Genomic DNA, 15,122 nt, shown 5'->3' on the forward strand with positions numbered 1-15,122 from the left:
TTTTTTGCAAATGATAATACCCAATAGGTAAATAGACGAATATGGAGGTGCATATTTCCAAATTGCTATTTCTATTTTAGCGAAATGTGTCATGATTCCTCACGTCACTTTACTAAGCATGTATCTTTACAAAGCAAGCTCAAATATTAAATGATTTTACATTTATTTCTCCCGCAGTAACATTTTTCTAAACATACGTTTCAAACACAAATTATAATACAAAAATGGAACTACAACAACCATAATGCGATAAAAATAATATTTATCTTCTCTACAATGATTATTCTTGGTATTTTCCAGACCCATCTTACCCAACAGGAAAAAAAGGTTATGGTTTTTGCAATTTGTTTTCCAACAGCATGTTGTTGTACCTAATCAATTCGTGGAAAATCCGAGATTATTTCCTTAAACGCAGGATATTATAATTTTTACATTAAATAGTGGGTAATGAATTGTAGAGTAGTATAATATGTATTATAAAAATAATATATTCCGAGGCCAATTACTGATTTTTTTGTTTTGAGATACGATAGATTGTTTCATAAATTATTTTCTTCTACCTACCTCGTCCCAATGTTGATGAGAGGCAGATTCAAGCATGTTTTAAAAATGCCTTAGTCTTTTTATTCAATGATAACTAATAAATAATAATACCAGGCCGGTACACTGTCCCACGGCTGGAGACGGGCTCTTCTATTGAAAGGGTTTAAGTCTTAGTCCACCATACTGGCCTAGTGTGTGATGGCAGACTTTACATACCTTCGAAATTCTTATGGAGAACTCTTTGGAATATAGCTTTTCTCTTAATTTTTTTTTCATAGTTAATTAAATGATAATTTATTAACAAAACTCGTCATTCAATGATACTTACCTAATATCTCTTCAAGCCAATAGCAGGAGATGTATAGGAAGATGGCGACTCCAAGCCAGAATCCGATCAGTAAAACTGCCAGGTACTCCCACATTGTCACATCACTAGCACTACACTTAGCACGTCACTATTTCATTTGTATTTATTTTCATTTTATATTTGAAGATCTGTTGGTTGGCAAGTGGTATTTTAGCACAAATTTCTAATTAAAAAAAAAAGCACTTGCAAAAAGTATTTGAATATTTATCTAATGCTGTAGTTTTCTGATCGTATGGAATTATATATTTATAAATTCAACCTCGCCTTACTATACTAGTGACATTAAAGAATACCTAATTTTAGATAAAATCATCAAATACGTTTTCCATCAAGATTTGCATATTACAAGACGATATTTGATATAATTTTCGTAGTACATGTAAAATTTAAAGAATTGATGCATTTAACTATTTTGTCTTGAGTTAAACACATCTTTATAGATCTCTAAGTTTAGCTATGAAACTATAAATCACATAGCCATCACATATTGACCCTAATAACTGATTTATCACCCTCTTCCACGTGACATAACCTAAAATTTGCATGTGTACGTGAAATTGAGAGGCCGTGAGACCTCGAGAGGAAAGTGGTATAACGTAACAGTACGAGATAACAGGTGTTGCAATTACATCACTAGAGATGAGACTGATTTATAACTTTCATGATTTCGGTTAATTGATGTGATACAACAAATTATTTTTTAATTGCTGTCAGGTTGGAATTAGAAGGATAAAAACTTAGGTTAATTAATTGTGTTTAGGTCTTCGGAAATTTGAATTTAGAATCGTAAGTCTTAGTTGTTGTTTGTGTTGAATAAAATTTATTTGTTTATGTAAACTAAAATATTTAAAACTATATTAAACTAGATTTCAATATTCGCTGATGAGTTTTAAAATAGACTAATGTGGGTTTTATTAGAAATACTACTCATATTACCGCTTTCCTAAAATAACTTTCACCGAAATAGAATATTCTATGCATATTCCAGATAAGATAAAATATCAAATAACAAAGAGAGTGCCGACCACGATTGATATGTATTACCATATGACTAAAAATAAATATTAATTTAACTCCCATAAAATACAACAAACACAAGAAAAGAAGATATCACAAGGTAATAAACGTAAAATACGAAATTTCACCAAAATTCCTTGCGAAATAACTCGTTCTGTGGTTGGATTTAAAACATGGAAATAATTTGGATGAAAGCAAAGGAAATTAACTTTTTATAACCGAATAAGATCACGGTCTAGTGCATCGCGTTTACATAGAGCAGGGACATCAACTAGAATATTAAATTACACACGACTATGATATGCCCCAACTAACTACAATCGTCATTCTGATATATTTTGCATTAGTTTTCATACCATGTCCTTACCGAATTGCTTTTATACCGAAGCATAATTCATTATGTCTGCTTGCTGTGATGAAAAAAAAATATATAAAAAACTGACTTCTTATGTTTATGCAAATGTTAGACATTGAAGTATAATTATTTTTACGGATGTTGTCGCGGTTTTTTATATATAATTTTCTCCCGACGTGTCGAAGATTTTACAGCCTTCATGGTCACGATGCGGAGAAAATGATAGCATAAAAAACCGCGACAACATCAGTAAAAATAATTTTACTTTATTTCAACACACCTAATTATTATCCCTCTTACCGCAAAAATACTGCATTCACGTATTTTTATCACTTATATAAACAATTTTGTCTCTACAATGACTTAGCGGTCAGATACCTTATCAAAATAGTTAAAGCGTGTTGCTATCTATTTGCTAACTTTACGCATTACTCTCACCGTAAATTAGGTCAAATGAAAAGATACAGAAAGAAGGACATGACGTGCAAAGATGAATCTATATTGAGAATTTGTCAACGTTTGAAGATTTGTATAACTGGTGACAGGAAAATAATACAAATAAAAACAAAATTTCAAGAGGATCCAGTTTCTATGAAGGCAGGCAAGGAGCTCTACTAAGGAGTATGATCTCCTTAAAATGTCCTACTTTTGCTACTAGTATGCTATAGATAAATATCTAGACGCAATAATGAAGGGTTTATTTAGCCGCGATTTTTTGTCACTCTAGGCTGTACGACCAGAGAAGACGTAGTTAATCTGCATGGAAGTAAACCGCGCAAATTCCTCCGCATCTGAACTAGCTCTATGATTGCCTACAATAACGGGTGCTCATGCATTGTAAGACATTGAAATTCTTGACATGCTTCTAACGGATATCTTAGCAAAATGGGTTTTGAGTAAGTGACAGATATTATCATTGGTATGGTGTTAGCGTACTTCGACTGTTAGCGGTATTGCCTTGGTCTAGGTCAAACTATGATCTGTAAAGTATAAAGACTAATCTAAATTAGAAAAAATATGTTTTTTTTTTGCTTACATTTTTCCGCTATCAATTATTTGTTTGAGAACATTGGTATCTAACTTTCTGCCTAATATTTCGTTTTTTTTTCCATATGCAGTCTATATATGTATTATGCATAAGTGGGTTAAGAGTGACCTCTTGTAATCAATGTTTTACCTTTACTCTTGATAAGCGACAAGTTGAAAGCACCTGTTAAGGTGTGTTTCAATTTATAATACTCGATTAAAACTAGATATTATTTAGCAAATTGGGAAGATCATAGAATTGATTTCAATATTCCAGTAGACGACGACATCCATAAATAATTTTAAGTTCTCGTGATAAATATCCAAGCATAATGAAATGGTTAGAATTGGCTCAGAAATATTAAAAATAATTCATTACGTATTTTTTTAAATATTATAGAAGAATGGAAGAAACGAAAAAAAAATTACGGATGGTAAATTATCATCAGGCACAGTACTTCTCCGCACTAAGAATTGATTGAGCAGATTAAAAAGAAGAATGAGAAACGGGTCGTATTTGAATATTAAGCCACTGGCCTAACGTAGACTCTGTTTCTTATAAGAAGCAAACCATTGGTAACCATATCATTTGTGATGAAACTTTCCTCTTGGCACATATAAACATGTTTTGGTAAATAAAATGGTATGCATTCTTTGTAATCGATCGCAATCGTTCGTTTCACAATGGATGAGACTTTTACTTTCACTGTTTTAATTAAAACATTTCGTTCTCGTTTAACATCTATTACTTGTCTTTTTGCAAATTGTTTATTTAGTAATCATAATATTAGAAAATAAATATGCGCACGCGCAATCATGCCCAAGTTAATAATCTAATTGTTCACAGATCCTAATTGTCCTGCTACTACACTAAATAAATGCAGCTGCCATTTCCTTGGCGTTGTTGCTAACCTGGCGGAGGTTTATCAAGTGACCTATTTCCTCGCTAGGTTACTTATACAATAAAAAATCTATTTTATAAATATTTATTATGATTTAACTAAACTTAAGGGCGGATGGAAGAATCTTGAACAAATAAAAATCGTAAAACCTTGATCTCTGATCCATTTACCTGATCAGGATATGATTGTTTTTTGCGCGTGCCTCAGAATTGTAATTAAATTGTTTTTCCTCACAACACGTTTCATATTCTGACAAATATCACATTACTGAAGGTCGATTTGGACTAGTTGTAAGGTTATTTTTAAAGATGAGACTTCCATTAAGATGTCGTGATTGTGGTATTTGTTTTGAATTGTTTAATAAAATATTTATTTTGTTCTATTTTTTATAATATAAAAAATAGAACAAAATAATAACGATATTAATAAAAAACAAACATGACAAATAGTTAAAATGAGGTCATTGGCTAACAATTCAAGCTGCGCTCCAACTCGAGGGTCATTTAATGTTAAGGTAATCCAGTCTTTATTGGAACGGCCATCCTTACGATGGCTCTGATAGTCACTTCTGATGATGGATAGATTGGTAGGGTAAAAATTCCTCAATGTTCCATGGCTGTATTCTGCAAACGCACCTAATTTCAAGAGCGGTGCGCTTCAACCAGAGAAAATATATGTTTACTCATAACGCCTCGGACTGCATCTGTGGCGTAATTGTATTGCAAGTGCAATACGACAGCCTCTGAGGTCCTAGGTTCGAATTCCGGGTCGGGCAAAGTGATATTTGGGGGACATTTGGAACGGAACACACTTGGCGAAAAGTGGGTGCCCCGGTGGCGCCTCTGCATACCCCTTCAGGGACAAATGATCGTGATGTGAATATACTCATAACGCGAGCAATTTCATACACTACTACTGTTGTGCTTTAATTATGCTGCATTGCGGTAGAAATATCTATGGCAGCACCTGATCAGATAGATTTTTAATACGAGAGATCATACAGAAAATTGCATATATTCTGTCATAGAAAAAACGACTCACAGACAAATGCACTCTGGTCAGATATAAATTATTGTCAATCCATCTCTTAGTTCAGTCATCAGTGTTACGTTTCTATTGTGAAAGTGTTCACCTTTATTGTTAACGAAATAACAATCGTTTTCAACGCAACATGCTTGATAAGCAAAACAAAATAGAAACATGCAATGGGTGTTACGCGACTTCATAAAACTGTATGAGAGTATTATGAATTGTTTAACCTTCATGTTAAATATTATTTGACACATAGTTTTATTTTGATGTTGTGAGTACTTGACTTTTTATAATTGTATACATAGAAAAACGTTTGTTCTGCCGTATAGCCGAACAAACTTGGGTTATTTTTCACCTGTTTCTCGCATGTTGTCATTTGCCAATAACATTCGTAACGATATTGATATCTTCACTGGTTCTGTAGCCTCAACAAGATCGAAACTCAATAAGTTAATTACTTAGGGATAAAAAAAAATAATTCATCCTTATTATACTTTTTCTTTAAAATTTAGTAATTTGTATAATTTTACGATCTAATTTAAGCATTAACTTGATTAATATTATTTAAGTGTCTCACTAAGAATACCTAATGCATGTCAGATTCACATCTAGTAGATGTCAAATATTATTGTATTGTTTCATACCTTTTATTATAGCATGTAATATGTTTGAACCTCAATTTGTGAATTATATAAAAAAAAAAAAACAAATTGAGTTTTTTTGCAAGGTGGATAGAGGACTTGATAAAGGTCGCAGGAACGCGTTGGATGCAGGCCTATGTTCAACGGTGGACTTCACGTGACTGATGTTAATGATGATGATTATTATTTTTTAAATTTTTTCGTGCTTTTGATTGGTATACTTTTTGTGTTCCCATCAAGGATATTACTAAAAGTTAAAGCTTGTCTGTAAGTATTTTTTGCGTTTTAAATTTAAGGAACTTCTTACTCATGCTACCTATATATACGAGTAAATAATATTGTAATTTACTATCGTAACCCAATTTAAAAAAAAATGTGTAAGTAAGCTTTAATTGTACGTTACATAATATATAAAAATTTGGATTTTTAACATCACAATTTATACCATGCTTTTAGCAAAATAAATTGTTTTGAAAGGCAAACTTGCCGCTCACTTGATTTACTCGTCTCGTCATTTAACCACACTAAAATTGTACAAACAGCCAAATATAATTATTCAAAACGCCAAATATACTAATTTACTTAATAAGGTAATACGAATTCAATGAGCAAACCTTGTTATAGGTGATTTGAATTGAAATAAGATGCTGACCCGTAAGCTGCCGTGGTAATCGAGACGGCAGTAAGTCAGAAAAGGCGGTTGTGTTTTATTATATGGTTAACTAGATTATCTTTTTCTTTATTGCTTTGAATGACGAGACGAGCTGGCCGTTCGTCTGATGGTAAGCGACACGACCGCACATAAACAGTAGTAGGTATTGTTTGGTATTCCACTGTGATCGTCATCCAGAGACATGTGATGTTAAGTCTTATTATGTCCAGTAGTTACACTGGTTATAATGTTCTTCAAATCGGAACGCAACAGTGGATACACACTGATGCTTGGCGGCAGAAATAGACATTGCGGTGGTACCTACCCATGCGGCCTCTCACATATGAGAGACCTACCACCAGCAAATATATATCTTATCGTTCTTACTGCTGTTTATCAAACAAAAAAATGCATTTATAATCTAGGTAGCTGTATGAAACCTATATAGGAAGAAAGTTCGTTTAACTTCGTTCCAAATAAAGAAGTTGGCTGCCTTTGACTTACTGTCTCTCGATTATCACGGAAGTATGTTACTCACGAAGTATGACAAAGTTATACACAATGTCTTACCTTACAATATGTCTGCGGATATTATGAATATAAATGTTGTGAAAGTATTTGTATCTTTGTTAGAACATACATGATACTATTATTGAAAAGGTAGGGACTATGGAGGAAGTTTTATAATGTATTCAATTATGTTATTTCATATCTAGAAAAAGTGCACATTGCCACTTTTATTACGATAAAGAGCCACCAAACTGGCGCAGCAACGAGTAACTACTTGTTTAATACTAAATTGTATTCAAGTACTAAAAAATATGTATTGAGTATTTATCAAGTCGTGTGATTGACGGAATTGGAGGAAATTATAAAAATCCCATTAAGTATTCCGTGTAAATTCGTCCCACTTGTGTTTCTGGGGAAGCAAGTGACATTGGCATGGTCATTTTTGTTACGGCACGCTGGTCATTCAGATGCTATCACGGTTAAGGAATTAGGCAAATGGCCCGTTACTGTGGGTGATTGTGTTATTTGCTTAGTGGTATTTTCGGTCTTGGGTTCGGTTTCCTTTAAAATTGATCACATTTTTATATTTCTTTGCATGACGAGACGAGCTTACCGTTCACCTGATGGTAAGCGATACGACCGCCCATAAACAGTAGAAACACCATCCAACACATTGAATTACAAATTTTTGTTTGGCATTCCATTGCGCTCGCCATCCTGAGACATGAGATGCTAAGTCTTATTATGTCCAGTAGTTACACTGGATACATATTTCATTACGTAATGATCCTTTCGATATAATAAACATTTTAGACCTGGATTCGATTAAACAATGCTGCTCTTATATAAACGGTGGTCCTTTGCTTGTTAATAACTTTGTTACTAAGATATTTTATATTTTGAAGCCAGGTCATTAAACTCAGCTTTTGGTTAACCTCCACAGCTTTGACTACAGCCTGTCTTTCGTTTTGTTTCTTGTTCACCAAATAGCTTTTATGTATATTGGTTTAATGACGCAAATGTTGTGACAAAAAAATGTAAGGTTAATGGACGTAGTTATCGTATATTTATGTACAAAAATAGCTTCAAAGGGCGAATAAAGTCTGTAATTTATTTGTATTATTTAAAATGGTAGCTGTTTTGTAGATACATAAAGTTAATGTGCAGTTTTTATGAAGACAAATTAATTTCTATAATATTATTATTTGCTGGTAGTAGGATATATCTTATATGCGCCCGAATAGCGACTTTACACAAGTTATTAAAACCCGTCATAGTAGCGCACGTGTGTCGCGTTCCGGGATCAGCCTGTGTATATCTGGTTCCAACAGACGGGCATCATTGTGTCCACTGACGAGGGGTAATCGTCTCTCGTCATTCGACATTCTATTAGACACCACTACACTACCATCAGGTTCATTGGGGTCACTTTGCCGTGACTGTACAAAAAATATTAATAAAGTTCAAGAATGAATGACATTATTAATAATTCAAAACGTACTTCTTGATTCAGATACTTGCTGAATACAGACGAATAGTCACAACGAGTGTGTAAACTGTTTTTTCCGATGTATTCGTTACCTATTCATAGTCATATTTTTGCTAGAATAACGCCAAGCTATTCGCTAATAGTGTAAATGAGACATTATAGTCAGTAAAACAGGTGACGCCACATCACTGTGCCAGAGCTTTGTTGTTCAAAGTTTAATTATCCTACTATTTATATGCAGTCGCGACCCCTGTAATCAGGCGTATCTTTACCGACTTCAAAAAAAGGAGGAAGAATAGACTCCAAAATTAGATAACCGTATATAACCTCAAATTATTTAAAAATATAGACGCGGTCATTTATATTATTATTTTCTCTCGACATTCCCGAGTCCGCCTTGTGGGAACAAGGGAATGAAGGCTGCAAAGTCTTCGAAAACGGAAGAAAATAATAATATAAGTAACCACGATAAAATATATAAATAGTTTTTTTTTTTAATTTTTGCAGTTTTTGGAAACAGTTTCATTTTTAATTAGCATAAAAGTTGAACAAACGAATGTGAAGAGTTAAATCTTATATTCTCTATACTGCCGCGCTAAGCTCAAAAGCGGTATCTCAAAATAAAACAAAATCTTGATTTTATGTCGTCAGATAGCTTAAAGAAATACCCATCCAATGAACTTACCTAAATAATGGTATCTTGTTTAGAACTCGCTAAAACAATCTTAAAAGAGTTTCTATATCTCAGTTTTACATACAAAACTATAAAACTATATTTACAAAACTTCGTATTATCTTGAAATAAGGTTTCTCTGACATATCGCTTTTGTGCTTAGCACGGCAGTATAGTACTACCTAACAGGAAGAGTCTTTTGTGCCATAAACAGGGAAGTAAGCCTTTCCTCATTCAAGACGCTCGGCCACTTTCAACTAACGAGGAAGATATGCATAATAAATACTCTTCAAGTACTTTTTACTGTCTGCGGAGATGAGTTTGTGGCGTGGTTTATGAGAAGAGAAATGGCGGATTTGGAAGTTTTAAATCAAACCAACATGTAAGTTAATGATGGTGAGTTTTCAGTGATGAAAGGAAAAAATCTATATTAATATTGTATAAATAGTTTACGCATAATTTCAATATCTATTCCCAGTTAAGTATTGTTGAAATCTTAGCTTATAATATATTAGAGTTTGTTAATTTAATATTTGTAATTGAACACTAAATGAACACGAATTATTTGATGTTATATGGTAGATTATTCCACCTAGTATCATAAATATGTACCCGTTTACAAATGTCAAAGTAAATGTCAAAAAGCATCTTGAATATTTGATAAATACATGTGAATAATTAACCATTTAAATTGTTTACAACGCCTAGATTTATTATACGTTTGCATTTTATTATTTTAATTTTATTGTTCATTAATAAATATATCGTTATAATTCTATAAAATAGTATCTGATTCTGTTAGTTATTATAATATTATGGACTGCGTAATAGAACTTACTATTGAATTTACCTATATCAAACAATGTAAATATACTGTAAAGATATTTGTTAAGGGTATAAATCGAGACTCTCGGACGACCTGGTTGCAATATTGAATAAAAATTATTGTAGCATTAATACACCTCTATACATTGCTATAAATTGACGTAATAATCATGTATCTTTTTTTTTCGATGGAATTCAATACATTTTTCACTGAATTTTTAATCACACAAATTTTAGACGCAAAAGTATTTTCTTTGTTTACATTCTTTGCAACTTTAAAAAATCCACTCGCTCTCTCTTATTACTTGACCAGTTCCGCACGGCATACCGCCCAGTCCTACTAGGGCCGCGGTCTAGACAAGCATTTTCACTTTCGACGCAAATCACACGAACGAGTCTAAAATGGCGTGCGTGGACGCGATTGACCGGCCCTTATACAGAACCGAGTTATTTTCCATACGTATGACTACCGTATAAATTATTGCAAATATTTGGCCGATCACCTTAAGTTGTTTGGTTTGGTCTGTCCGGTTAAGGCATTTAAACCAAAATTGTAGTAGGTAGTTGCATTAAGACGTTGTTTTATTTATAAAGAACTAGCTTTTGCTCGCGGTTTCCCCCGCTTGAAGGAGTTTTCCGGTATATAAGTCTCGCTATATATTTTCCCGGGTAGAAAGTACGAAATATGCATAAATATATATAAATATACGAATAACTGCCGCATAACCTTCCCAGGGTCCACTATCCCCATACGAAACTTTATAAAAATCCGTTTAGTAGATTTTGAGATAATCATTATTTTGGTCATAGTGGCTTCCACACAAAAAGTAGATATATGCTGTCGCGGACTTTTATTTAGAACTATTTAAGACAATCACTCCTACCGTACATAATCTTAGTCTAACTCCAACGGTTTAGGCAGCGTGCGCCAAGATTGCATTTTTTTTACCGACTTACTTGATATGTATCGTTATAATATTATGACCACTACCACTGCTACTTAGTTACAAAATGGCGTACGGAAGAACATACGAAAATCAGTAGGCGCGCTCGTATGTGGTGGTTCCCGATCTGGATTTTTGGTCAGTGGTAAAAAAAAATCGGGATGTTCCTTAAAATCTTGATATTTCTTATAAAATAAGTCTCTAAGAATTCTTTGGCTAGTGAATACATGTACCCAGTACGAGGTTTAGGTTGACGTATTTTTCTATTTTTTCTTGATGTATAATACACAGTATTCTCGATGTTCGATTTCTTTACAGTGTGCGTAACAAACTACCCAAAACAAGAGCCGGTTTTTAATCGTAATGCAGATTTATGGCAGAAATCCATACTATGGCCTTAGGTTAAAACATTTAACAGTTTTCGTGACGCACCGGGCACAATAAAAAAAACAAACAAAATACACGTTCTCAATATCACGAAAAGAAAAATACTCAAATAAAAAAAGAGAATATTCGTCTTTTTAAAGGTGGTTAAAACTGAACTTTAAATAACAATAAGTATTACAACAGCCTCACTTAAACCATGGCATGCCAAATAAAACAAATATGGCGGCTTGTTCCTTTCATAATCAATTACTTATAGTAACGTAAACATTAATAGCAAAAAGCAGTTTATCTAGGGCCCGACGAACAATTATAGTTATTTAATGGCTTGTTACATGCAACCTTTGAAGTATTTATTGAAATCATAATGTGCTAATGAAGATAATTTATATTTGCAAGATCTTATTTTTAGTTAGCATGGACTGTGGAATTTGGTTGTCAAGTTCGAAATTTGAATACATTAATCTTACCTATTCCTATATCTTCGGATACGTCGTGAGTCGTGATCTCATATCCGTATGTGCTAAGTAGCACATGTAGAGTAGGTGGGTACCCTTCCTGGTGGTTTGGAACTGTTTGCTTCCCTATTCTGAGCCATCTACTTCCCAAGTTTAACGTAAGAACATATTAATCAGTGAGTGATCACATTTTTTATGCACACACATGATTTAATGGCGATCTACGTGCATAAATGAAATCATTAGAAACTCATGACCCAGTGAGAGGCGCCTCTAGCAATGACGAGTTAATTACATCATCAGTCACGAATGTGATCATTTGAGGGAGCGCACGCGATTAGATTGTGTTCACACCGAGCATAAAAGGCGAAGCATTTTCGCATCTGTATGCGTAAACAGAAGATTAAAGATACTTCCTAAACAGAGATATAATTTTCATACTACTAGAATAATACTATAACATCTTATTTACAGAACATTTGATATGTATATTTTTATCCGAATAATTTTTCAATCTACATTAATTTTGTTTGAGACGATTTGGTCTCTATGTAATAATGCTTGGGTCCATTTTAACTTTGCCGTCGTTAGCGTAGACAATGTTATGTGATTTTTTGTTCCTTCTTCCTACTTAACATTATGCAGCCAGTAAAATTATTGATGTTTATAAGGCGCATCTTGCTTTAGCTAACCAAGCCACATTTGCACCGAAGTGTGTTTAGTGCGCTGTGAAGTCGCGCAAGCTACCGCCCGGTGTCAACATGGCTTTATTAAACTATTATATCTCTCTTGTTTTTATTATGAATCGTTTAACTAGGCGATTGAATTTGATGTAATGATTTGGAGTAACTTGTTTGAAAGACGAGTTATGCGAAAACTTGATTCTGTGCAGGTTATAAAAATACGGCGTCTATTATACCAATTGTAGAACTCATTCTATTAGAACAAGGAACAATAAAAGATAAATACTTGATACCTTAATAAAAGACAAATAATTAAAATATAAGCCAGTTTTTCTAAATACGTAAAGACACTGCACCTTTTGAAGATAAGTATCTTTCTACTTTTACCCCCATAACTTAACAAAGCCGCCTTGTAAAGAAATCTTTGAGGTAATGTTAATAGAGTTCGAAATGCTGTATAACTTTGTTGATAATACAATTTAAAGTGTAGTAAATTACGAAGATGTAATCGATGTATTAATCGCAGTTGCATAAGGTTGCGTTTTACCCAATTAAACATGTTAAGGGGTATAATTTAATGCTTGACGAAGATTTTTTGCGGTGTTTTATATAATTCCGTTAATAATTTAATCCAAATGATATAATTCTGGTGATCTTCGATGAATGTAACATCTCTTCTTTATAATTACAAAGCCTTTGTCGCCCGCGTGACTTTTTTTCAGGGATAAATATTTTCTCGGGATAAAAAGTAATCATTAAGGAGTAATGGAGCTTCCTGTTAGTAAAGTTTTTAAAATGGCTTGAGTAGTTCAGAAGATTAGCCCCAATAAACTTTTCCTTTTTTTAAGTATAGATTAGTTGACATAAAAATTTTCGACAATATTAAAAAGGAAGAGAAAACCGAGAGGATTGTTTTCATATCCATATTGTAGGACCAATATTAATAAGGAAACATAAAACACAACAAAAGATAGACATGTTGCTATAACAAAATCTCTCATTCAGTTTATCATTACTATTAGATCCAGTTAAGGGACTGTTATTTAGGATAGAGCCAATATTATTTAGCCCTCATTGAACTTACATCAGACTGATATAGTCAAAATGCAGTACTAACAAAAAATCATATTTTTGCGTGTACAGACCGTAGGGGATCTAGCAATATAGATTAGCAACAACCCATTCGTTTCAGGATATCGTAAGTGGATTAAGGTATTAATTAAAGTACTTAGATATCGTCAAGCTATCCAATGTTATCATTTTACACGCGTTTTGATCACCAAACAGAAAGACAATTGGAATGTGGCTTCAAAAGTAGGATGTGGTATATTATAATATTATCTTAATCAAAGTTGATTTAGCAAATCGTTTACTAAATTTTAAATGTGCCATGGGTGCTACCAATTAGCTCGAGGGAACGATAATATAGATCTTGGAAACACTTAAACCATCCAAATCATGTTTTTAAACAGATACGGCAAAATAACTCCACCTAATGGTAATGAAGTATTCATTACCATTAGGTGAGGTGAAAGATCCTTGCCAGTCAACACCACAAGCCAGTAGTTGGAAACTGAATATCCACGGACAGATTCCGGCAGACATACTTACGTGGGCCATTATGGCAGGCATTAAAAATTTTCTACTATCAGTTGTAAGGTGGTTGTTATCCCGGTAGCTCTTTCAAAATTTCCAGGGTTTGTAGCTATACTACTTTATTTATAAACCTTATTTTGATTAGCTACAGGTTCATCAAGCCCAATACAGAACATTAAATTCCTCATAGGTACTATTTCTTGACTCTACAAAGAATTCGTTGAAATTGGTTTCCAAATACTTCAACAGCATTTAAGAGCCATTTGCATTCATGTAGGAGTTAAGAAAGTTAATTGAAAATCGATCAGTTGAAACAAATTAACCAAATTAACGTGGTCAAGATCCTCGTAACAATAAAGACGTCGTAAAACTTTAGGGTTAGTATCTGCACTACTGAACTGATTTCGATGAAGCGCGTTTACTTTTATTATGTTCAATCGTTTTCTTAAAACTAGTTAGATAAACGATTCCTTGAATTTGATATGAGCTTTCTTATACAAGGGGATTTCTTTTTCTTTAGATTTTTTTTAACTGTTCACGAATCCGTTGAGCTAAGATATGTTGGGTTTACAGTTCCACTTCGGCTAACCTTCCTTTACAATTGAAATATAACTATTTTGAGGATTTTATCGCAGATTTTATATTATAATTTTCCCGACGTTTCGAAGACTTTGCAGCCTTCGTGTATACGGGGCGGACTTCTATTTATTTATTTTATTTTATTTCATAGCTTTATTGTACACGATATATAAAACACTGTGCTTAATATTATAACAATGAAGGCTGAAAGGAGGTACAATTGGCGGTCTTATCGCTCTAGGCAATCTCTTACAGACAACCATTGGATGGAATAAGAGAGAAAGATGAAAAGGGGTAGTCTAGGGCGTACATAATAGCTAATACTACAAATATATATATAAAGAATATAGCACAATATTTACAGACCATACACTTAAAATAGTATAGTAGACATGTCTTCTTCTTTTACAAATATCGTGCAAATGGGAAATAGGCAAACAGGATAT

General features: G+C 33.2%; 1 protein-coding gene across 7 annotated transcripts in view; it reads right to left on the minus strand.

The window, feature by feature from the left end:
• The window catches only part of LOC115440786, an 84,404-nt gene that overhangs the window by 21,477 nt on the left and 47,805 nt on the right, over positions 1-15,122 (minus strand). For 3 of the 7 annotated variants that reach the window (XM_030165246.2, XM_030165245.2, XM_030165243.2), the window contains exon 2: positions 872-1,038. The exons of the other annotated variants lie outside the window; for them this stretch is intronic. In XM_030165246.2, coding sequence (XP_030021106.2) covers positions 872-965 — 94 coding nt within the window. In that variant the 5' untranslated portion in view covers positions 966-1,038. The remainder of the gene's footprint in view (positions 1-871; positions 1,039-15,122) is intronic. 7 annotated transcript variants of the gene reach the window in all.

Source organism: Manduca sexta, chromosome 25, assembly GCF_014839805.1.
Source record: "Manduca sexta isolate Smith_Timp_Sample1 chromosome 25, JHU_Msex_v1.0, whole genome shotgun sequence".
NCBI lineage: Eukaryota > Metazoa > Arthropoda > Insecta > Lepidoptera > Sphingidae > Manduca > Manduca sexta.